Raw genomic sequence first — 25,377 nt, forward strand, 5'->3', positions numbered from 1 at the left:
AACACCACCACCAAAGCAACACATTCGACGACCTAGCCAAATGGGGGAAAAACAATAGTAAGAAATACAAGCAATATTATATTACAGTCCCATTGTTCTCAGCCCCAGTTTCTATATTCAGACGATTTATTTAAAAACTATGACCATTTTGTACTTTGTTAAATTGTAAACTATTATAAAATTAATAAGTAAGTATATTTTTCCAGTCTGATTAAGAGCCCTTCCAAACTATACGTATTATAGTATGAAATTAAAACAAATCGTCCGGAAGCGGAATTAAGAACAAGGTCGCATATAATTCCAGAATTGCATTTTAGATACCACGATATGACGGAGCCTCAGACAGAAGCTGAGAGAAAATGTCAACAACGAGCAGTGCGCTCATGTGCGAAATTATGTCATGAGAAAGTCGGTGAGAGAGCCGAATAAGAATGTGTGGGTGGCTTGGGTTTTCCTTTTATGAGTTTGGTGGGTGAGTGGATGGGTGAGACAGACATTGCTTATCAACAGACAGAACATTGAAACGCTGATGATAAAGTCGTCGCACACACAAACGTATATAGATACAACAAAATCGGCGATAGGAAGCCGCATGATTTCAATGACATGCTAGAAAGTACCCTTTGCCCGCCTGGCCCCTTAAAAAGTGTTTGGTTTGCTGAATTCTTAGAACACTAGAACACACCAACATGCGGGCAAAAAGTCAAAAATGCAAAATGAACAATTTGTTGGTCTGGAAATTTTTTTGTCTACGAGGACAAAAGAAAAATTTGTGGTCGATCGAAAACAATTTTAAATCTCTTTTGAAATTGTGCACAGCAAATGGCAGATGTCTCTTTTTTGGGCGCTATTGTAAATTGCATTCAATTAATCAAAGGCCTATTCAGATTCGCGATCGTTAAATACAATTGTGTACCCGCAAATCTGAAACCCCTATAGCCAACCGGTACATCAACACATCAACACATACCGTGACCTAACGCAATATAAAAAATACAGCAAAAAAATGGAAAATAAACCTAGAGAGATTCGTTGAAGTAAATAATAAAACAGCTCGGTCACAGAAACTTAAACAATGAGAGAAAAACTAATTTTTATAAAGGGCGTGCTATGCTTAACAAAAATAAAGCGACAGTTCTCAAATTATATGAGAAACGCCCACGCAAGGCGGCCATAAAAATGAGCCAAGAAAATGGGCAGAAATGTATTTAGGTTGGTCAACGTTCTGCTTTTCCACATGAAATACAACAAATAATAATTATCAAATTTATAATTATTATTTATTTATATTATTATTATAATAATTACAAAAATCCTAAAAGAAACGGGCCTTCTAAAAACTAAAACAAAATTATGACATTTGGATTGCATAGTAGGAGAAAATTACCCAAACATTTCGCTTTTATTTAAACGTCAGCACTAAACTTATTTAATAGCAAAATAAATTAGAAAAACAAGCACAATTAATAAAAATGATATCATAAGCAAAACGAAATGGGCTGTGCGACGTCATAGAAACGAATTCAATTTTAATTGAAAATAAGCAACCAGTACATTTCAAACTGTGAGATTAGCATAATTTTAAAAGGCAATTAAACACAGCTATCAAGCGATTGTTTGCGAATATTTTTGCCTTTTGTCAACGCTTTGGCCTAATGAGTCATACAATAACCCCATAAAACAAATGCAACAAAGTCTCGAGATGCTGAGGTGGAAACAAAGAATAAGCATGGCTCAGACCGTCGGAAAGAGACAACGAATGGCTGAGAAAGAGACAGCCCGCGAAGTCTGAGGAGAGGAGACCTCGTGATAATTACAGTTTTAGCGACACAGCCCACTAAAGAATTAGCTAGACGTTATAGTACTACCTGTTGGCAATGTGACAACAAGTGCACAAAAGGAAGTGGAAGGCCCCAAAAAAATAAACAACGGCCGGAGGGGCGGGCCCAGTATGAAACAACTTTATAAAAGCGCATTTAGCAAACAAAGCCAAAATGACGACAACGACGATGATGCCAAGAAAACAGATGGCGGAATGGAATGGCATTTTGTGTTGTATTGTACACTCTTCGCCGCCAGTGAAAAGGAGCGGGGAACCACTGTTCCCATTGTGGTTAACAGACCTGGAAAGGAATGCCCGTCGAAAGGAAGTAGCCAACGAAAAAAAGGTGCAAGAAAAATAAAACACCGAAGGTCCCAAACGCGACATTATTTGCATGCCAACAGGCAAAAATTGTGGGAGGGAATATGTCAATGGGGTGGCGGACGGTACGCAGTATGGCTTTGAATTGTAAAAAACATTTTCGAATGATTTAAGTGTGGAAGTCTTTTCTCAAACGTAATGAATTTCGAATCCTCGTCTGGTATTTCAAATGATTTTTGAACTGTTTTAAAAGAAAGTGAAAATAAATGAAATGAACGAAATTTTAAACGATTAGCATACGATATTTTAATCGAATATTTCTTAATAATCTTTCTTTATAAATCTCGATATGTACTGCACCTAATATCATCATATTCCCAGAAAACCATTTGAAAAAGTCCGGACAAGAGTTGCATAAAAAAATAATGATTGATTATCGAATGAATAATTAACTTAGACTTACCTAAACGCAATTCGCCAAAATTACCACAGCCAATTTTTTTACCGACACGAAAATTTGGTCCGACCATAAGAACACCGGTTGTGGTGCTTACAGATTGGCGGGTGGAATACATGTTATTGCTTGAGCTCTTACCACCGGCTAGGGCTGTGGTGGCATTTGCCACATTACCAGCGGATGGACCGGCAGTTGTCGATTGTGGGCCACCGCCACTGCAAGGAAAGAAAACGGAAATCGATTAGTAACAAGTGATTGCAATAAAATTAAACATTTTACAGGGCTGCAGACTCGAACAGACAGCCACCTGATGTCTGCTTTAAGGCTCCTTAGCAACAAATGCTTAAAGTCGGGCAACTTTTAAGTACTAGTGTGCCCAACTCCAAATGTCACGATACTTAAATACTTAAAAACCAGCAGCAATTAGTTCTTGATTCACTATATTCTCTGGTACAGTAAGGTTAAAATATACTTGGAACTACGGTATTAGTACGTACTCTTCCTCCTTGATATAAGTTTTTTGTATGGATAAATATTTACGCAACATTAAATTTTGAAAGACCAAAAAGCCCCGGGTATACAGGATCTAAACTATTGACATACGGATATCAAAGCAGTAAAGTTCAAAAACATGCTCGACCGAAACAGATATTGTTATTGTTATAGGTGGGCGTTACTATCGACTGATAAATAAGATTTTATTCTTGTCTTAGTAAGAACAGTAAGAAATAACCCAGGACAATGACACAGAAACTTTTTGCATTTTCAAGTGGCCCTGCACAGGCAACAAAAATCGATTCAAATCGAGTTGTGTAGGCCAGGTAAGTTTCTGTTTACCAAAGCTCTTGGAAGAGGGAATAGAGAACTAGCTGGTTATGGCCACATGTCCGGAGAGCTCACTCAGGCTTAACCATTAATGGACAGAGTTAGGGCAGAGAATTCGAATCGACTCCAGTCGAGTCGAGTGGATTGTAGTGGAGTGACTCATGGCCAGACAAGGGAAATATGTTTGATTAAGACAAAAGGTTTTGCTTTGTTGCAGCTCTGGTGGGTGTGGCCCAAGTAAGATTTTACATTTTCCCATTGTTGTAAGATTTAGTTCAATGTCGTCCGGTTAATCCGTACTTCAACTAGGCTGCAGTTGCTTAATTAAGTTAAGGGTAACACGTGGTCTTCTGTAAATGCGAGGCTCGTTTAACAAAGATAATGTAAAACGAGTCACCCGAAAATGGAGCCCAATGTGACAAATAAGACGGACGGGATATATATTACGGGAAAATATTATGTCTACAAAGAATAAAGAAAAACCAGGTGCTATTACACTTCTTAGTAAGAAAATTAGGTATTTTGTTAATGAATCAATGGGTCAGAAGACTTCCCAAATAACTTTAGTTGCTCAATATACGTAATTCTAATCATTTAAAAACACCAATTACCAATCGCAATACTGGATCTTCAAAGTAAATATGAGACTTTTTTAATTTAAAGTTACAACGTCTGCTCAACCGATATTTAAGTTAATAACGCTGATCACATAACTGGTGGATTGGTTACCATCCGCCCAAGACGATTAACAGGAAATAATTAGGTATTCCCACTCGTTCTGCGGTCGCGTTAACCCCCCTTTTCCCCACGCTTTGCCTTAATTTCTACTTTCATCTAATATCAGTCTGCCTGTCGGTCTTCGATTGCTTGCCAGCTGCGAACGGGAGTCGGAAAATGTTATCTACCCACTAGTTTTTTTCGCCAGGGCATAACAACATATACACAACCGATAATTGTACCGTTAGTCGGTGCTGTAAAAAGAAATCACAAAGACTAAAAACTGCCGATAACAATTAAAGATTAAATTGCTGTGGGCAAAAGCAGAGCCGATTGAGCAGGCAACGAAATGAATCAGAAACAAGTTCGAGTTCAACCCCGACTTCAACTTCCTTTTTTATCTCCTGCCATCACCTCATCTCAAAATAGTAGAACTGGACACTTGCCAATGCACGCTACAGAAATCGTCCACCACAAGGTTGCTTATGTTGGTCAAGTTAAAGAAAAGGCTCTTAAATAAATCGATCAGAAGATTATCTAAGCCTCAAAGCTTAAATAATGCTGATCAAGATCTTGTTCAATAGAATCTAATATAGCATTTGAGTATTTAATCGCTGCAATAGTTTTTCATGAATCATTTCACTGTAAAATGAAAACAAAACGTATTTCATCTATCAATAGCTAATTGGTCTGGTATTTCTAGTTGGTTGACTTTCATAGAGTATTTCATTTCCTCGGCAAGTCTCATTTTTCATGCTTTTCTTGTTATTGCTTTGAGTGTATTATGGCTTAATATCCTGGGGGTAAAACTGGTTCATACACACACCAGTATATGTTTCTCTGTGTACATATGGACGGGAATTAACGTATAAATGGCTGAATGTCCACCGATCGATCTCCGTTTGACTCTACTTCTTCGGTGTTTCTGGCTCCCCACATAAAACCATTTGTATTTGCTTGGACTCCGCGTAAAGTTTTTTCTTCTTTTTTTGTATTACTTTTTGGTGTCGGTTTGGTTTCTTGGCTTTCTACGAGTTTTGCTTTTGGCCTGGTATGAAAACGGGTTCGCACTTTGTCGCTCCCGGTTGTTCTTAAAGATAACCTGGTTCTTTTTTTGTTAATCAGAATGTAACAAAGCCTCTTTGGTGGATATTGCACCTGGGTATTTACGAGAGATTTCCGAAAGGCCATGGGTTAATAAGCAAACACGCTCAGTGAGCAACCGATTATTGAATTTATGTATACAAGTTTGAACATTTTTCAAGATTGTTAATGGCAGTTATTCAAATTCGTCAATGTGTCTAATTTTTTAAAGACTCAAAAGGAAATTGTTTTAAACGATTTATTTGATGATGATTTCATTTGATGAAATTTTGTAGGGAAAGTTCGCATTTCTGTGTAATAACACGATGTGACCTAACATTCGCATTAACAAATTAACACTTGTTGCAAAATCAAATAGGTTTCTTCAGTAACGAGAATAAACCCGTAATAATTATCCGTAAGAAAAGTAATTGAGAAAATAAAAACGAACAAACATGTTCATGATATTCCTTGTTTTGTTTTTTGCGTTTGGAGGCAGGGAAAAACAAAATCGATATATAAAAATAAACCGAGCGCTATAAATACAATTATGCACAAGGTGGGTTGCCCAAACTCACTCACCAATACTACCACACAGAAAACCATGTGTGTGTGTGCAAGACGAATTTATCTGTACCTATGTGTGGCTCATAAATAAATCAAGTGTAAATTGAACACCAATCCGAATATAAAAATGAAGGGCAAGGAAAGGAGAAAATTAGACCAGAGGACAGCGAATAGGAAAAACAGAGAACTGGCGATGACGACGGCAATAGTAGAAACCGCAAAAAGCGGAAAATCCCAATTAGAATCCCACAACAATCACTATACACACCAAAAAGACATTTTTTTGTTCTACCAGTTTAAAACACATTTGAATGCGGAATTATTAATATGTATTTAAGCCACTATATTTAACTCTAAAATTTAATTATTAAATATATATTAAACTAATATAAAATATAAAGAATTTAATATAGGTTTGCCTTTGTTACTGTGTATTCCTGCAAGAAGCAGCAAGATGAAACCGCAAAAGAATTCCACCTAATTGGAATATTGATTGGAAAGGTGACACAGTGACTTCTAAACTGTGACTAACTCACATAATTGCAAATTTAATTAAAGCAAAGAAAATCCCACTTTTTCAGGAAGCCCCACAAAACCCATAGGAGTTCACCAAAAAAGAGGGAAATTACATAAGCAATTAAATGGCGCTTAAAAATAAACAAATGATAAGGAAAATCGACAGATAAGTGTGTTTCCTGGAGATTTGTGAGCCGTTTGTATTTCACTCTTTTCCTCTTCAAGTGCATTGCAATATATTTGTTGTTAATTATAATTATAATTATAATTATAATTATAAAAACAAACAATTTCAATTATGCAAATCAATTAAAGGATAACGTGCAAAACATCTGAAACGGGAATGACGTTGGATATTATATTTATATTTAGATAGAAAAAAAGTTTTTCACTCTGATTTATATTTCAGTTTTCAAAGAAGTATTATTACTAATAGTTTAATTTGAAAGCTCGAATCGTTTGCTATTAAAAAAAATAGCTCAATTAGTAATATCTAAAACAATTAGCATCTAATTTTCCAATCACATTCTGTTGCAGCCAATACTAATTTGGCAGTCGAGTCAAGTTTCTCCAATAGCCAATTTTACTGCTTCTATCTGAAACATTTATCAAATAATATTGGAAGTGTACATTAAATGCCGATGTGGATAAGTCAGCTCAATTGACAATATACTACAAAGCGATTCAGCTTGTTGTTATTAATGTGATTTTTGTTGTTGGAAATTAAGTCCTAATTGAATTGCTATAACGCCCAGCATAACGACATAGCGTAACATGTCAATATCTATTTTCATTGGCATTTGACGATTTGAAAGGCAAAGTGGCAAAACAAATACAACTAAAACTAACAATTGCTGCATTCGCATATATTCGCATAGCATAAATGAGCGCACACAGTGGCGCTTTCTTCTTCTAGGTCTCTCCTCTGCCTTTCCCCCCATGCATCACACCAAATGACCTATCACACTGATAAGCGGAGAGCGCGAGAGCCTTGCACATACACACAGAGCCAAACCACTCGAGAGCCTACACACTTACACACACAGTAACGTTTGCTAGATAAGCGCGCCTTGATTAGCAGCGACGTCAGACAATAGCGAGTTGTAATGAACGAGTGACAAGTGTAAAAGGAGAGTGGGAAAAAGGCGCTGCACATCTAGAAATGGGAGGTCAACCCAAAAGAGGAGGCAGTAAAAGCGTGAAAGAGATGAAAGTAGAGGCGGATGAAAAGATATGCAGGCTCCACTGCACCTTGCACAGTGGGCGGCATCACGGAATTAATTAATTCTGTAAGTCAGAGCTCCGCATCTGCGATGGGCATAAACAATTATCTGTCTATGGAAATCGTTATAGTTTCTCAAACTGGAGTCAAGCGAGTGAAATAAAAAAAAAGAAAAAAAATTATGTTCTTGTGTTTGATTAATTGCAGAGAATATTCTAAATTAGTATTAACAGCCGAGTCGATTTAGCCACGTCCGTTTGTCGGTCCGCCTCTTTTTACGCTAGTCTATTAGTTTTAAAGCGATATTCATCACACTTGTTCAAAAGACTTCATTTTGTTACAGATGATTTATAAGTCTATTTGAAGGTATTTCTAGTGTATTTGATCTTATTCGGTATGAAACGATTTTTTAAAAAAATTTAATTACACTAAGGGTATACAAGCTTCGGCTTGCCGAAGTAGGCATTCTTGTTTAATTTTTTATTTGCCAATGTACCCCCCTACGACGTCCACTTTATGGCTGGGCTAGCACGTCACCCATCCCACTTCCACTTCCAAAGCACAGACAACAATTCCATTGACGACGTAGTCTATCAGCGCCACAGCCTCTAACAGAAATTGCACAATGATGCCCGTTACGTTTGAGTGTGTGTGAGTGGATATGTGAATGTATGTATGGGGGCGCCTCAATGGCCGATTGACCTTTGCATGTTAGATTAACATTGAATATGAAATCGAATACACCCCACCACATCCCACCTACTAAACACAGATCCTGTTTGTGGGTCATCTGCCCGGTGTATAGATGTTTGAGCTTCTGTGGCAAATGCTTTAATTAGTTTAGCCTTAGCTAGAACACGTACAAAAGCCAAAAGCTATTCAAATGCGTTCTACAGAGGTCAAATGCTATCCACTTTCTCTGGTCACCATAGAAGCTACCACCACACCAAGTGTTTCAATTATAGATTCGGGTTAAATTATAGCACCAAATATATGTCATATTTAAAATGTGTCATATTAAAATACTTGAGCCTCTCTTAATGTTATTTAAACTAGTGCAAGTGATTTTTCTGTCACTTTTCGATGCGGAAATGTGAAACATTTTGGTTCAAGGCAAATTATTGAATATATTTCTTAAAGTATTCTTAAATAAAAACCCCAAGCTATTTTATTCATAGAGTCCACGACAAGAATTAAGACTTAATGAACTGACTGATTTTTTTCAGCATTTTATTTATAATTTGTACATTACAGCCAATACAAAAACCAACCTGATCTAATGGCTATTATCTTCACCGCAACCATATGGAAATTGTCGGTAATTTGCTTTCTAGTATTTTCTTCCGGCATGGCTCAACCTTTCGGATCGTTTAGAAGGGGTGAGAGTGACCCCGAGATGACCCCAATCCCAGCTTGTCTCCTTCACCCGGGCAGCCCCTACGTAATTTACACTTGATTCCTTCCTTTCGCCTTTGGTGGTCGTTTGTGAATTGATGGGGGCGTGGCTATCCGACATTGAAAAACCTCACGTGCGTTTGCGTTGCCAACAGAAGTTTTGTTTCCTTCGGCTTTTTTTATGTTCTTTGTTTTTTGCTGCAATGCTTGCAGCTTCTGGGCGAGTTCAATGTCGTGGCCAATGCAATTTGAGCAATGCCATTTTCACGTTTTTTCTTATTTATCTTTAATCGGCAGGTCTGTCAGTCGATTGCCGAACTGAAGGCCGTGAAAAGTCAATACAGTGCGGCCCTGTATCAGTTACTATCAGTTATTTTTGGCACTAAACGCATTCGCACTTTCTCATAGACTTTGTATTATCAAAAAATTAACTAGACTTTACCTTAACTTTAACTTTTACTTTAATTTTAACTAGACTTAATTAAGTAAAGGAAATTCAAACTTATAACAGAGTGGAAAATATTCATCCAAGTTTGCAAATAATTACCTTACAAATGTCTGTTTATTTTATTTATTTACAGACTTTGTTTGCTAATACGGATGGCGAATAAACAAATACAGATTTGCTAGCCAAAGCGTTGAAGTTGATTATTAAGTAACACAGCTGACAGATTGAAACTAGTTGCTAGGCATTTGATAATCCCTTTTCTTATCACTTTCCAGTTCAGTGACGTTTTCTGAAATCAATTTCTGAATTATATTGTCCTGGTGCACACGTAACTAATAATAGGCCATACTACATTTAAAATACTCCGGATACTTCCGGCGATAAACAAGATTATGGTCACACTGCCGCAGTGTATCTTAAAAAGTTTCCCACAACCCTTCTGTTACATGCCGTTCGAAACTGAGCCCTAAACATGTGTTTAACATAAGTGGACAATGTTTGGCATACTCAGCAAGGAAAAAACGATTAAACGAAAAAGAAATAAAAAATAAAATATATGAAAACTAACCCGATGGACTCCGTAGAACGGTACTTTCAGTGGGAACGAGATGGCGAGAAGGGCCTCATGCATGGAATCCCGTCAAAGAGGAAGAAGCAGAGCGTCGCGGGGGATCGCTGACGCTCAGTGGCTGTCAAACTGTAAGCAGCTGTTGTTGACTTTCAGGCCGTTCACTCTTCGTTGTTGTGTTTGTTGTTGTTGCTGCTGATTTAATGCTGTTGTGTTTGAGAATGTGTTTTTATTTTTACTGCCTTTGTTATAATTGTTTAGTTGACGGCATAACTTGGATTTTACACAATTTAAGCACTTTTATTGCACATCTGGTTGGCTTGAAAATTAACAAATAAACATTAATTTTATTTTGGCTCTGCAACTATTATTTTTCTAATATTTCTGAGCTCTTTTTCTTTTTGCACTCTACACATTTCAGTATCTTCATTTTTTACAAGTATTTTTGTGTTTGCTCTTTTTGTACTATGATTAAATTCCAACTGGAAAATGTTTTTAATTTGCCATATCCGCTGCGCTTTGTCTTTCTATGTGTATGTATGTGTGTGCGATCGAGCAATGGAGAGGAGTATGAAATGAAAGGAACGATCAGAAAATATGCAGCAATATGTGAGAAATCCGCTCAACTTTCGCCACATTACGAAATTAATTCCAAAGCCGGAGACCAAAGCGCCCCCAACAAACTGATATTAAACACTTTTTTGTTTAGTTACTTTTCTTTTGCAGGTCAAAAGTCTGAAAAACAAATGAGTGCGAGAGGGAGAGAGAATGAGGGAGAGAAGGCCGCAGCAGATACAGATACCAAAAAGGCAGGCAAAATAAATTGTGGAAAAAGTCATAAATAACTCGAAAAACCAGTTTATGTTGCCGGTGTACAAACAGGCAGCTCCAAAGCAACAAAAGAAACAGCAACAGTAAACAAAGTGTGCAGCAAAACGAAGAAAAGTGCGAGCGAGCTAAGAATAGTACTTAACGAAAAAAAAACATTAACAGGAAGGGGGAAAACAAAACTCGTTAAAGCTGTGCAAGAGATGGAAAAGTAAAGCACAGACAGCTGACTCAAAGAACTAGAAGATACACAAACGCACACTTACACAACTGAGCGAGAAGAGAGGAAAGATAATTTTCCAGTTGTGGGCAGACTGTCAAGTCAAAGGAGATTGAGATAAGGTGTTTAGCAACAGTTTGACAGTCACAACTCTTTTCTGTTATGTTTCAGGCCATTATTTATTTTGTTTTCCAACTTTTGACACCCACACACACTCAGCGAAGCGCAACAAGAGCAAATAAAAAGCGTGGCTGCACTGCATTGAAAATCATTTCAATAGGAAACTGGAGCAAACACAATTTATTCAACGTCACACCGATAAAGCGATTAACGCGTACAACACACACCACAAGTTCTCACAAGTATCTGTACTGCACACCCGCAGCGCACCGCCAGATTTGCGAGAGAGCTGCGATTGCGAAAACACTGGTACGGCGGAGGAGGAGACGGAATGACAACTGCCGCGCCAAGCGATCGAAAATCAAATGAGCTCCGACACAAAGAACACACGATACCGAAGCCAGCGGAAGAGAAGGAGAGAGCGCGAAAGTACACCCATACGGAGAGAAATTATGGTAGATAATGAGGATCAATTGAGGGATAATATAATATATGATTAAAAAGAAAACAAATTAAATGATTCCCTTTTTTTATGAAATGATAATAAGGCTTTTTAGCTCAAATAAATTTTTAAGCCTAAATACTAATTAGTACCTTGACTACGTAATTTGGATTAGAATTTTTCTCTGTGTAGGGCAAAGAGAGATACAGAGCTCGAGAGATTGAGAGAGCGGACACTTGTGAGCGTGTGAAAATGCGGCAATTGAGAAGTTTGTATTTGTATGTAATTATTGTTCATGTCGCTGCTGGTTGATGTTGTTGTTCCTGTTCTTGTCACTGTACAGGGAGAAAAGCAACAACAGCGAACTGAGCGAGCGAGCGACAAACTGATAATGAAGTGCGACAGAGACAGATAGCGTTCATGCGTCAGAGGCCGAGAAACTATAGAGAGCAAACTCGTTACACAAACAAAACGCACCTGTCAAACACACACAGAGACCAAAAAATGAGGTGGAGAATGGAGCACTGAGAACGAAAAGTGGAATAAGTGAACCAAGCCGGTAAGAGAGGCTATGGTCTCCGTCTTTGGCTCAATGGAGATTTCTTTGAAGCGCAGTCGCAACTGTGAAACTTCTACCAACGTGAGCGAGCGAGAGAAGAGAGGAGTGAGTAGGGAGTGACTCATACAGCAGTGCCATGCCTGAACCGCGATAAGCGAGATAGCTGTATGCCTGCTGCCGTAAAAGAGTCTGGTAACAGAAGTCTTCTTGAATAAGCACAGTGGACTTGATAAGGTTGACCACATTTATCCATGTCATGTCATTATCGATCGATCTTATTAACGAATTAGTTATTTTTTAATAAATATCATCATACAACTTTACCGTTCTCAAATTAAAAAATGTTGTAAAAGCTTATTATGCTCTGTGGTGCAGATCAAGTGAACACCATTTTATTTTTCTTCATGCGTACAAATCTGGACAAATCAATTATAGATTTATTTTTGAAGCGTACACGAGTAAACGTACACACTATCTTGCTACACTAAATAGATTTCGCCGCCGGTCATAATTAAATGATTAAATATTTAGTTAGGGCTCTCAAGTTATTTAACCTTCAATCAAATAAGTTTGTTTAAACTGCATATCGATATACCCAGCTGGTGGTGTAATTATCAAAACGAAGAAACGGCAAACTCGATCAACATCGACTTTGGGTTAATTAAGCTCCTTCTCTCCGATTTTTTGTCTCGCTCAGAGGTTGCTGCAGTTTTTACACGACTACGCATTTGACCCCAATTGCAGAGGCACGACAGAGGCGGCGATATCTGGGGGTAGATGTCTGTAGAATTTACAGTGCGTTCATATGTGTTTTACTGTTGCTTTTGCATTTCTTTTGGTGACCGGGCAATTAATTAATTAAAATGTAATTTATGTTTGCTGTTCCAACGACATTTATTTGTTTTCAAAAATTAAAAACAATTATGACTAAAAACGCAAGAGGCGAATACAAGAACAAAATCAATGGCACAAGGAAAAACCAGTTGCTGCTTAATTATCAGTAGACATGAGTGTAAAGTAGAAGTAATACATAAATGACTGACAATCTCGTGGCGAAGGAAAGGACAAAGAGATAGGGGGAAAGAGTTCAAAGCCGCCTCTTTGAGTTCACTAAAAATTTCTGAAATCTTTCTTTGACACACATTTTACTGTAGTAAATACCTACAGCACAAAAAATTACTTGTAATTGATTTTGACTGCAGAACATAATTTTCATATTACACATGGGTTGCTTTTAATCCGATATAAGTCCTGCTACACGTATTCAAAGTTACTTGATTAAATACTATTTTCGGGAACCAGTCCGTTTTGTACAACCTCCTTAATTCGGAATACTTGTATATACAAAAATATACCATTTTATATTACAAGGATTACAAATAAGTGTCCGTTCCTTAAATCCTCAGACACTTGACAAATACCAGCAAGTATTACAGCAAAGAACGCAATGAGAGGTAGAAACAAAAGGAACTCAAACAAAAACCAGACTTGACCTGAGCAACTTGCTAGGCTGCTCTCCAAAGCCACGTCTAATCTGTTTGTCCGCTTTTCCTTCCACTCTAGGAATTCCACGACTTCAGAGCCCGCGATACAGACAGGGATGAAAAATTATCGCAAATAAAAAGGTAAGGTGGTGGAGACTTAAGTGGTGGCATGGTAGGAGATAAAAGCGACCTTAAGCACGCCGAGTTAGTTGAACAGCACTTGTCCCTTTTCATTTTCTTCATGGCTCTGCTCTTGAAATTTCCAGAGCTGAAGTGAGAAATTTGACAAGAATTGTAAAATACTTTTTAGGCTGCAATCGGTGATAAAATTTTTTTTTTTAAATAACTTGGTTTTATTACGAATTTTTAAAGAATTACTCTTATATGCATTTCCCTTGTCCTTATTTGACAAAATCCCAGTAATCAACCATCTGACAATTATAAAATGAATCATCACCAAAGGCTTAAAACGATCCAACTGCAAAAGTCTGTGAAAAATAAAAAGGGTAAAAGAGGCCCCGTCAAAGCTTTGTGTTAGCTGTTTGTATGTGAAACCGCATCGATTTGTTTGACAGGCTTTTACTTTCGCCCACGCACACTCCTGTCCCTACATTTCCCAATTTTCCCTTACGGGAATCGAGCATCTAATTTAATTAGAAGAAATTTTTGCAGTATTGGTTTTTCTGTTTTCCTGTTTTTTGCTTACGTTGCTTTTCATGCAATTCATTGGTAGTTTTTTTTTTTGCACTTATCTGAGACACAGTTAAACGGCCAAGTGAAAGAAAAGCATTGCCTTGAGCACAATTTTTGTATAATTCTTTTTACAGAGCTGACGATTGAGAAGTGAAATCAGGATCAATAATTTTAATGTTTATAAAATAAGAGTGCTTGCATTAATTTAATAAATTCTTATTAACCTATTAACTATATATTTTTCTTTTATACATATGTATCGGGTTAAAGAAATTCATTTGTAAAGACTCTTTAATTTTATACCATCCGTTTTTCCTTTATAATTAGCAATATGTGCGGGCTTTTCTATAGCTCACAGAGAGAGAGAGAGAAACACCCCCACGCAGTCTCAACCACTCACCCACTTGTGGAGAAAAAAAAAGTTTAAAAAACCAGCGATTGACAGTCGACAACAGCCTAATGACGTCACCGGTAAATAGTGCGTGATGTGTGTGTGCATATGTTTGATGGGTCACTTGTGCTTGCTTTTTTATTTTGGCGTGTCCGCTTTTACATTCACATTATTTTTGCTAAATCCGCAATTTGTCCTTGCTTTTATGGGGCACCACAGCTGCTGCTCACTGGTCACCCAGTCCATCGCCCGCCATTATCCTTTTGCTTTCGTTCACTTTTCATGTGTTTTTCTTGTATTGCAATGGAGCTACTTTTCGCTGCACGCAACTCGGCTTTCTTTTTGCTTTTTTTTTTCCTCATTCGATACAGTAAAGCTACCCTGGATTAAACTCTTACAAAAATTGTCAAATTATTACTACAGAGTTTTTTAATCTCGTAATTTTGCCTATAAGGCAAAACATATTTTACCTATTTTGGAATAACTATGAACATGTCCTTAACCTATCCTTAACCTAACTTAAAATCATGTTCCAAAAAATGTTGATACTAAACTAACTAAACAACGACAGTTCGTGCTGTACGAATGGCTGGTGGCAAGACTGGCTGGTCTACGTTATGTTGGTTGCTGTTCTCGTTTTTAGCTGAGAATTTAGGTTATCCCCGTTGCCCCAGCACCATTCACTTGTCATAACAGCTCGGCTATTAAATAATAAAAAGTAATATAAAAAGTTTGTTTTTTGTTACATTCGCTGTCTCCAACTAAAATGTGTGGAAATATGAATATATGTATAGATGGGTGTGAGTAAGTTTGTTTTGTTGGCTAGCAACAAAATTACGTTAGTTTAGCTGGGTTAGTTGCTTTCCGTTTTCTTGTATTATATACGGCCGGTGGAATGGAAAATAAATGTTGTAACATGATTTTTGTTTTGCATTTTCTTACAATTTGTTGAGTAAAGAGAAGAGTGGAAGAGAAAAGGCAATATCACCACCAGTTATTACTTAACGTAAATCTATTAAAGCATCTCCGCAAACTTTTTAATTTCCCAGATGGCTCTTTCTGCGGACAACTAAATTCGTGTTTCGTAGGTTTTCGTACGTCTTCTGGATTTCCAGTTCATCATTTTTATATATATATGTACCTAACTCCCAGAGGTCAACTAGTAAATACACCGATAAAGTGCACCCTGAAGTCCCTGTTTCGCAGCCATCATGATGAGCGAAAAACAAACAAGTGCTTTGTGTGAGTAAATATAGCTGGAAGACCCGAAAATGCAGACAGCAAACATTGAGAAGACCCAATGGTAATCGTATGCGAGAAGGTATGTATGTATAAAGAACTATGAAACAGAAAAACACAGATACACAGACACAGGAAGACTTGGGTATGACAAGAACCTAGAAATGTCAATAACGGGGTAAAATCATCAGCAACGAAAGCTTTGAACCCACACACATTCAAGGCTAAAAAGGCGATTTTTCCGGCGGCCTGACACAAGGAGGCCGATCAACTAAAATGGCTATAAAATATTTATAATGTGCGTGAGTTGTGTGCACTTCGTTTCCTACAAAAAGACCGGTGGTATCTATCACGCACCCACATATGTGGCTATTATGTATTGCATTGGAAACCCATTTCATTCTCCCCCTTGCCATGGCTCTTCTTCTTAGTTTGGCTGGCGTGCCAGAGGCGAGAAAAAGCAGACGCCATAAGCCAAAAGCAGCAAAAACACTTGCGAAAATAAAATAAAATCAAACACACAGGTTTAAATAGAAACATCTCTTTGCTAAAAATAAAATCTGTTGCTTGAACTTTTGACAATGTGCAGTATTAGCAAGGAAATGAAAAGAAATTAGCTTTAAGGAAATTGATATTTTAATAACGAATATGCAGTTTGCTTTCGGTAATATTTTTAAAAGTTTCATTGGTTGACTAAACCGAAAAAAAATAACAACAGTTTTCAGTTTTAAAACTTGCAAACACGCGTTTCCCGACACAGCCATAATCTTATCGTTATCAAAATATCCAACCGCTTCTACGCCTGATAACAGTGTAGTATAATACCGAATATGGGACATTTATGACAACAAACGAGGCTTCCGTTGCTAAAAGGAATGCTTTTCTAGCACGGCTTATCAATGCAAAATTATAAAAATTGTCGCATGCTTATGGTCTCTACGCAAAACTTGTGAACCGTTTGGAGTTGGAAAGAAGAGCTATAGGGGGTATACAATAGTCTCAGATTCGAAATCTAGGGATCTTAATACTTAAAAGCGTCTTAGAACTTAGAAAAATAGCTACAAGTGAGCATAACCCCGTTACGCATTTTGGGGATAATCGATATAGTTTTAGACAATCATAATAACTCACCTTGCTTGCCGTTCTCGTCGCTGCATTTCGCCTAGCTAATCTCGCTTGAATTTTGATCGCTTTTCCGTAATTTTGATAATGATTTTTTATAGGCTGCCGCTGCTGCTTTTGTTTTTGTTTCAAATGCTGTGTTGGTTGATGCTGCTGACAGGCAATTGGTTTGATCCGAAATGCTAGCTCTGTTTGATGTACAAACTGGTGGATCTGCAGGATCTGTGGGAGGCGCGCGAATTATCCTTACCGCCCACAATCACGCGCACTCACTCACACTCACTTAGAGTCCGCGCATGTCGCGCATGCGAACAACACACACGGGAGATCCGCCGCTCTCTTTCGCTCTTTCCCCCGCTGGGCGACAGGTGTGTGTACAGAGCTTGCCTCTCTCTCCCTCTGTTCGCTAGCTTACAGTTATTCCAGTTGTTCCTTTTCCTTCTCTTTCTACTGTTCTTGCTGTTATTGTTGCTGTGGGGTCGTCGTTGTGGTTTGACATTAAGTATGAAATTTGAGCAGCATCTCCTTGAAATTTCAACTCTGGTGCTATACTTTCTGTATTTATTATATGATTTTTGTGAGCTGTGTGTTAGTATATGTGTGTTTATGTGTTCATATGTCAAAAGGCGGGCTATTTGTCGTAGAATTTTTATTTTCCTATTCCTAATCCGTTTGCCTCTGCGCGATTGATCGACTTTCGGCTTTAATTTCGGGTTCAGCCCTATCGGTTCCGGCGTGTGTGTTTATGTTGTTGGGAATTAGGGAAAACAGCCTCGTGCTACGCTGAACAACTATGTAAACAAATAATTTTGGCTAAACAATTTGACAAACACACTTTTGCACATTTTATCCAACAATTTGTGTGACAACAAATCTGAATCTCCGAATTCATTCAGGTTGCTGCTAAGATTTTTTTCTTCCCAGTTTTGGATGACATTTTAGGCAAAAGTTATTATGCTGCTGCTTAAATGTGTTGTTAAATTTCAGTTATATACAATTTAACCGGTCAGTTGCACGCCTAAACATTTAATGCTTACGACCCGAGAGCGTGGAATCATAGCAATCTGTAAAATAAGAATGGACCAGTTGAAGCAATCGTTAGAAAAGTAAACAGATGAATACAAAAATATTATAAATAAAGATCGATTTTGATTTCAATGTTTTGGCTTGTCATTATTGAAATATCATGTTTAAAATAAATAAAAAAAAAAAAAACCTAGTAAAAATGTTTCCAACATTTTTTATTCTGTATGACCAATAAAAATAGTAAATAGATTATTGAATGTAAGGAACTGCGGTATTTTTTTTTTTGGTATGTTAGACCTGCCCACGCGGATGCTGGTCACACTAAGAAGCACTATCTAAATTTGTTTTTTTTTTCCATTGATTTTCATTTAATTTCTTAAGTGTTACTATTGACTTTAACTTAAAACATTTAAAGTCATCGTTCTGCAAATAGGTCATGCATTTCTAAACGGTATCGAATTACAATTAAAAAATGTCCCAAAATTAGGCCAATTAGCTGCCACGGCCCCCACGCCGTGTAAAATGTTGAAAAAATCTCTGGGACCGCAAGGTTGAAGTAAATATTTCCGTACGTGATTTCGTTTATTTTTATAAATTTTCACGTTTTGTTATTCGATGCATAAAATGAGCCAAGGCGGCAATAGCCAAAAACCTAAAGAGAATAAGAAAGAGAGAAAAGCGAGAAAGGCTGTGGGGGAAAGAGCCAGAGGGTGTAGCTACACTCGACTTTTGGCCATATTTTTTTCAATGGGCCGCCTTTCTGCCAACGCATCATTTTGTTTGGTTTGCTTTGATCTGTACGCAATTAAACAACTTGTGGGCTTTATTAATTAAACAACTTTTAACTGGCGATTTACCTTTTATCCAGTTTTGCACGCATTTTCATTACGCCTCATTTTTCACCCATACACTCACACGCACGCACGCACAGACACAGTTACACACGTTCGGACCGAATATTGAAATTTGCAACTCGATTTGCTGCTGTGCGCTCGTCGCTTTCTCGATAACTACTTAATTCACTACTTTTTACATATTAAGCTGGGCAAGTGTTTAATTGATTTCCAACGAAACTATTCTCGAAAGACCAAAAAACGCACGCAAGAGAGCACGAGAAAAATGGTGCGATTTTTTCCCTTGCCTGCAAGCACACACACACACACACTTGTACATGGATTTAGATGGAGTAAGACCGTATTGAAATAGGAGGGAAATACTACAGGCTGATTACTGATCAAAAGGAAACTGGATAATTAAAATAGCTTTCCCTGTTCATTTTAAATTGATATTTTATAAGTGTACAAGTGCTTAAGATAGAACTCACTCACAGCTCTTTTTACATTGGATATGTTTAAACATAATTATTAAATAAAAATACTGATTGAAATACTGTTTTTGGCGAAGCCAATTAGCCGGCAACTTTGCTTATCTACACTTTAAAACTGTATAAATCCATGGTAAACACTTTCGTGTAGTTTTTAACTGGTAATAGAACTTAATAATACGACAAATTTTTACTGAACTTTTCTATTTTTTGCTTACGCATACACACTGACGAAAACAGGATAAAAATCAACGACTCTCTACCATGCTAAATATATTCCTATATTTAATTCAATGAATAAACCTTTTTTTTTTAATTATAATTACGTTCGATTTTTACAGTTTGTTTTCGCGGTTGATTTGGGACTAAAAAACGAATCTGCCTTGTTCTAGGGTGGCCACAATTCAACCACTAATCAAATACCGAATACTAAAATACCGCATCTGCAACACGTGCGAGTTCAGTTCTCTCCCCAAAAAGTAAATAAATTACATTTTACGATTTTTACGCAGAAACAACATGCTAAATAATAAAAGGAAAGCGGAAAAGTTGGTAAGAATGTTTTGTCTTTATGGGAAGAATTTGGCCTAAAACTTACTTTGTTTATGTGCGCGCACCTAAGGATGCTGCTCGAATAGATTCCCAAGGAAATGCCCATTTCGAGGATCACAGCGACCTGAAGTACTCCGCTTCAAGTACCGACGATGACTGTGATGAAACAAAACCCACAATGGCCAGGAAGGTCCCACTGCCCACTGCCATACCAAAGAAGAAAAAGTTCCAGCAGAGGGACGACACCAAGAATGTAAAGCCGCCTACTTTGGAGGAAATGAAGGAGCTGCGGGATACACAAAACCTCTTCCACTCCAATCTCTTTAAGCTACAAGTTAAGGAAATGCTGGAGGAGCTGCAATTAAAGCAGAAATACACAGATTTCATTGAAAACTGGATGGAATCCTTTACGGTCTTTACCCGACAACTAAAGGATGGCTTGATGGAGTGGACCCACTTGGAAATTCCAATGAGGCTTTCTCAAAAGCCGACCGGCTTTGTTTTCTCCAAGCCCAACAGGGATCCTTATCTGATCGGAGCCGCCGCCACGGGCACATTGCTGGGTCCCAAAATTGTAGTCGACGTGGCTCTGGAGATGCCAAAGGAATTCCTGCACAAAGAAGACTACCTGAACCTTCGCTATGACCAGAAGCGAGCTTTGTACCTTACTTATGTGACGGAGAGATTAAAGGAGTCACCAGCTTATGCACAGGATCAGTTTTATTTCAACTACTATGCTAACAATCCGCTGAAACCAGTCCTGGAATTGATTCCAGTGAACAAGCAAGTTAACAAGCATCTGCAAGTGCGTGTGTTCATCACTGCCCCGTTAAGCAGTTTTAAGTCAGGCAGATTTGTTCCCTGGAACAACAATATTCGGCCCTCGTATTACGGTGACGAATGGGACGAGGAAGAGCCGCTACCCTCCACCCAACACTACAACGCAAACGTACTGTTTGATCTAACTTTGTGCGAGAACCAGGCTCACTTGGATAAGGCCTTTAAGGGCAGGCGTAATTTTCAGGACGGCCTGCTGCTCCTTAAAGTATGGCTGCGTCAGCGGCAACTGGACATAGGTTACAGTGGTTTTGGGGCCCACATCCTGGCCGCCTTTATTGTGTACCTAAATACGCAGCGCATTCTGCATCAGTCAAGCAGCAGCTACCAAGTGGCACGCACTGTATGGAACCAACTGGCGAACACGGACTGGACGAAAGGCATTAGCCTAGCCCTTGTTCCCATTCAAACGGAAGAATTAACCAAGTTTGCCAGGCACTATGACGTTTGCTTTATAGACTTCACTGGTCAGCATAATTTATGCGCAAATATTCCGCTGTACCTGTATCAGAGAGTTCGAGAGGAGGCCAAACTGGCGGTGGAACTACTGAACGACATGAAGCTAAATAGTTTCCCGCTCATCTTTATGCAAAAATGTCCACTGTACAGCAGGGTGGATAATATCCTAAAGTATGTGCAGCTAAAATGTGAAAGTTTTTCAATTATAAATTTAATTATTTTTTTCTCCAGAATTTCCAATTATTCGTGTATAAATCAGATGCTTACACTGCATTCCCAGCCTCGATTTAAGTATGATTTTGCAAAATATGGTTACCCGCAGCTGCTACATTTAATTACGGAGTGAGATAACTAAGCAATTCAGACAACTTACAAAACAATAATAATAATAATAATTTTAGGCTCCTTAAAAAGGGACTTGCTGAACGTGTCCACTCTATAGTACCCCTAGAAACTGCGACACCCGCTTGGCCTGTGGAAAACAAAGCTCCCGTTATTGGGAATTACATTCAACTAGGCCTAATACTTCAGCCAGAGCACGCCTACGAGGTGTTAAACAAAGGACCTGCTTCCAACGACGATCCTGAGGGAGCTGAGGAGTTCCGACGATTCTGGGGAGAGAAGTCAAACCTACGTCGCTTTCAGGATGGCAGCATCACCGAAGCTGTGGTTTGGGGGACCGCCAAGGATTCACCCGCCAAGAAGCGACTTATTGTTCGCCAGATTGTTCTGCATCTACTGGAGCATCACCTACAACTGGACAGCAAGGAAGTGCAATACATTGCCGGCGAGTTGGACCAAGTCTACCAGCTGTCCCCTTGGTTTAAGGTCGATAAGTTAAAGACCCAGTTGTCATTGGATCAAGATACCGACGCAGAGGCACTTAGTCCGCACGTCATCCGCTGCTATGATGAGTTTGCACGGCAACTACATGGACTGAATGATCTTCCTTTAGAGATTGTCTCGATATCAGGCGTATCGCCCATTTTCCGCTACTGCGAGCCACAGCCCGTGCTCCCACAGGCGCGTCTGGTAGAAAACCGCATCCTGGCAAGCACCATTCAGCGTGTGGTAATCCAGCTAGGGCAAAGCGGCAAGTGGCCCACCGAACTTACAGCATTGCGGGCTCTTAAGACGGCCTTCCTTATCGAAATTGGCGAAAAGTTGGAGGCGCAGTGCCGTCTTCATTGGATGATGTCCGCCGACGGTCTTCTCGTGCTCAAGCAAGGTTACTGCTTTGTCATAGAGCTGGCACACAACAAGGAGCTCGCGTTGCTTAAGCAGGAGGTTACTGATACTGGCATAACTACATATAAAGATAATGCAACCAGTCGTTCATTAGAGCGACAACATTATATTCTACCCAAAGTAAGCGGGGCTCTACATTCGCTTCATCAAACTTACAGTGCATTTGGTTCCACTGTGCTGTTGGCCAAGCGCTGGCTAGCCACACAACTGCTGGACGATGGGCTGTGGCCTGATATGGCTACTGAGCTACTGGTGGCGCATCTCTTCCAGCAGCGGTATGCACCACAGTCCATAGCGGCGCCTCAAACTGGATTCATACGCTTTCTGCAGCTAATTGCTCATAGCGATTTTAATGGAGAGCTCTTCCTGCTAAACTTTAACAATAGCTGGCAGGGTAAATCATTTATTACCAGTCCATAAATTTATAAAATATTTACATTTTACGTTCTCTAGATCAACAAATTGCGGATCTGGAGCACAACTACCGCAGCAACCGTCAGAGTTTTCCTCCTTTAACTGTGGCCACCTCCTACGACATCCAGCATGCCGGGCGATTATGGACCTCGGATCAATCCCCCAGCCAACGGGTGCTAGGACATGTGACGCGACTGGCCCGCCATGGGCTCGATATTGTCGAAACCAGCCTGATGTCGAAGGATCTGAGGTTTGTGCGGCCGGCCCAATTATTTCGAGCTTCCAACGAGGGTTACGACCTGGTTATACAATTTAAGCCAGATCTGGTGCCGAATACCTTAAGTTATGATCTGGGGTCACCATTCGTTTCATTTAGCCAGCCAAACTTCCACTTGCCCCGCGCTGGATCAGATTACATTGCACGAATTGTGGGACAACTAAGAGTAAGATGTTAAAAGGCTGATGTATTTGAAAATTCTCATTTTCCTTCTTTTTGTCGGTTAGTCTGCATACTCCGACTTTGCTGCTTTCTTTTACAATCCACACGGAGGCAAGGAACTGGCTATTGTATGGCGGCCACCAACAGATTTCGCTGCAAAGCCATTTAAGGTCACAGAGCTAAACGCATGCCGTCCTTGTGGTAATAGAAGGGTCCAAGTATCCAAGGAAACGCTGCTCGAGGAATTTAAACTGCTACTGAAAGATTTCTACCTGCGCATTGCCACACCAGAGGAGCTCAAGAGGGAGCAACGCGAGCATCAGCAGCCCAAGCGGTACTTTAATACCAACCAGACAGAGAAGTCCAGGCCAGAGCGGAAGGTACGAAGGGACCGCAAGAAAGAGGCACTACCCAAACGTCGCATAAGAAGATCGGCTCTTAAGGCCTTGATAGAGTTAGAGAAATAGCATAACAGTTATTAAGTTAAACAATCAGTAATGTTAAATATTATAAACAAAATAGCTTTACTTTTGGTTAAAAAAAACTGGCATATAGAAGCATGTGAAATCGCGAAAAGCGATGATATAGTGGTAGAAACTATGGCATCACTTCTGCTCCTGCTGTAGCATTTCGTGATTAGAATTGGGCCCAATGTATCCGGTCAACCCGTATGTTTTTTTTCTTATTTGGTTGGAGACTGGAGATCGCGGGTATGGAGTTTTACCCAATGGATATGATCTATAGAAATGAGGTTCCTCCAAGTTATTGCAATGCCTAACCTCTCGGGGGAGATCAACGCGGATTTGTCTTGATGTGCAAGGCTGCTCCTGTGGACGTATGGGCGACTGAACCTGAGGCTGTACCGGTACCATCAGCTCCTGTTCCGTGCAGGTCTGTTGTGACTTACAGTGCCGACAGGGACTATTGCTTTCCGCCGATGAAGTGTAATCACATTCAGCTGATGTGTATGACCCGGCTGAGGTCGTTTCAAATAGGTGGCTATGTGAGGTACCGCACCCTGTGGAGTTCGTTATGGGTTGAGCCTGGTATGCCCAGGCTAGAGGTTCTTTCTGCATATAGGAATTTGCACTGAGACAGCTTTGAGTTTGGCAACTTGCGTTCTTTGGCGGCGACTCCTTTTTCACAATGGAAGTTGCACCAGGACAAGTCTGAGTTTGGCAACTCGCATTCTGCGGTATCTCGTTCTCCACAGTTGGCGGTTTATTGGCAAAGTTTTGAGTTTGACAGCTCGAGTGGTGCGTCTCGCACCTGGGACAGTGCTGGCATCCAGTGTTTGTCATTAAGCCGCATGTCGAGGTGCCGGCACTGTAGCAAAGTGGAAAAAGGGGCTCCGCTTCTACCTTTTTTTTGGACCAGCCCAATTGAGTAGACACACTGGCAACCGTCTTCACTGGGTTGGAGGTTTCCTGAAGGAACGGACAGGTATCATTGATACACTTTGTAGGGTGCTTCACATCCTCATCGATGTCCATCTGCATTCGGACCCTTTTTCCGGCGGCATTGCGGATGAGATCATCCAGAGCGCAGAAATTCGAGGTGTTCGGCTGGGAAAAATTCATTGGACCTGGTGAAGACGTGTCCACGGGAGAAAACTGGCCGTTGGGTCCTAGGCGATTGTAGCTAAGCAGCCGTATGTCTTCCACACGACGAATGTCCTGCTGGGTGAGAACGAATATCTCGTTGCCCACCATTATGGGAACTTGCCAAAGAAATGTCAGTCAATTCTCTATCTATTATAGTAAAAGATCGATGCTCACTATGCACAGCTGGAGCCATTTCCTCCGATACATGCATCACTTTTTTCGCAGTAGAATTGTTCGCCATTGCCTAGGATTACACAAATTTTGGAAAATATTTTCAAATTTGATCTGAGAATTTAGCATTTGTACACAACTTTTTTTTACAAAACACAAAAGGATAACGATACTTTGATTAGCAACAATTTTTAACAATTTCGGAATTTAAATTAAACAGTTACATCCGTTCACAAATAAAATATAATATTATTAGGAATTATA

At 39.3% G+C, this 25,377-nt stretch overlaps 3 protein-coding genes across 17 annotated transcripts in view; 1 reads left to right on the forward strand and 2 right to left on the reverse strand.

Moving 5' to 3' along the window:
• LOC6553320 (casein kinase I) overlaps window positions 1-19,228 on the reverse strand; it is a 31,465-nt gene extending 12,237 nt beyond the window's left edge. For 5 of the 14 annotated variants that reach the window (XR_003408199.1, XM_026983241.1, XM_026983252.1 and 2 more), the window contains exons 1-2: window positions 3,098-3,176; window positions 2,607-2,815 (exon numbers count right to left, since the gene is read on the reverse strand). Coding sequence is in view for 13 of the 14 variants with exons in the window: in XM_026983241.1 (XP_026839042.1) it covers window positions 2,607-2,815; window positions 3,098-3,147 (259 nt within the window). In the remaining variant the exon portion in view is untranslated. Of the gene's footprint in view, window positions 1-2,606; window positions 2,816-3,097; window positions 3,177-9,941; window positions 10,261-11,035; window positions 11,510-17,048; window positions 17,262-17,316; window positions 18,104-18,922 lie in introns of those variants that run through there. The other 9 variants (XM_026983293.1, XM_026983273.1, XM_026983283.1 and 6 more) reach the window with 6 other exon arrangements.
• Window positions 19,229-19,337: 109 nt separating this feature from the next.
• Window positions 19,338-24,009, forward strand: LOC6553319 (nucleolar protein 6). Of its 2 annotated transcripts, none has more exons than XM_026983217.1 (7): window positions 19,338-19,522; window positions 19,731-19,941; window positions 20,012-21,408; window positions 21,469-21,579; window positions 21,639-22,879; window positions 22,939-23,342; window positions 23,404-24,009. In XM_026983217.1, exons 2-7 carry the CDS (start codon window positions 19,909-19,911, stop codon window positions 23,803-23,805), a joined length of 3,588 nt encoding a protein of 1,195 aa, XP_026839018.1. In that variant the 5' UTR covers window positions 19,338-19,522; window positions 19,731-19,908; the 3' UTR covers window positions 23,806-24,009. The 2 variants fall into 2 exon arrangements, with proteins under 2 accessions (XP_026839018.1, XP_001980163.2); XM_001980127.3 differs by having other exon boundaries at window positions 19,471-19,550.
• LOC6553318 lies at window positions 23,936-25,309 on the reverse strand. Its single transcript, XM_001980126.3, has 2 exons — window positions 25,117-25,309; window positions 23,936-25,058 (listed from the first exon to the last, which is right to left on the reverse strand). The coding sequence occupies exons 1-2, from the start codon at window positions 25,181-25,183 to the stop codon at window positions 23,944-23,946; spliced, it is 1,182 nt and encodes a 393-aa protein (XP_001980162.2). The 5' UTR covers window positions 25,184-25,309; the 3' UTR covers window positions 23,936-23,943.
• Window positions 25,310-25,377: the final 68 nt, after the last annotated feature.

Source organism: Drosophila erecta, unplaced genomic scaffold (genome assembly GCF_003286155.1).
Source record: "Drosophila erecta strain 14021-0224.00,06,07 unplaced genomic scaffold, DereRS2 tig00000000-arrow-pilon, whole genome shotgun sequence".
NCBI lineage: Eukaryota > Metazoa > Arthropoda > Insecta > Diptera > Drosophilidae > Drosophila > Drosophila erecta.

Excerpts from the sequence above, each read along its gene's own strand:
- LOC6553319 (XM_026983217.1), top strand. The coding sequence starts at position 19,909 with ATGCTAAATAATAAAAGGAAAGCGGAAAAGTTG. Across the intron at positions 21,580-21,638 it reads CTGCTACATTTAATTACGGA|GCTCCTTAAAAAGGGACTTG; the intron begins GTGAGATAACTA and ends TAATAATTTTAG. Across the intron at positions 22,880-22,938 it reads CTTTAACAATAGCTGGCAGG|ATCAACAAATTGCGGATCTG; the intron begins GTAAATCATTTA and ends TACGTTCTCTAG.
- LOC6553318 (XM_001980126.3), bottom strand. The coding sequence starts at position 25,183 with ATGGCGAACAATTCTACTGCGAAAAAAGTGATGCATGTATCGGAGGAA. Across the intron at positions 25,059-25,116 it reads AATGGCTCCAGCTGTGCATA|TTCCCATAATGGTGGGCAAC; the intron begins GTGAGCATCGAT and ends TTCTTTGGCAAG.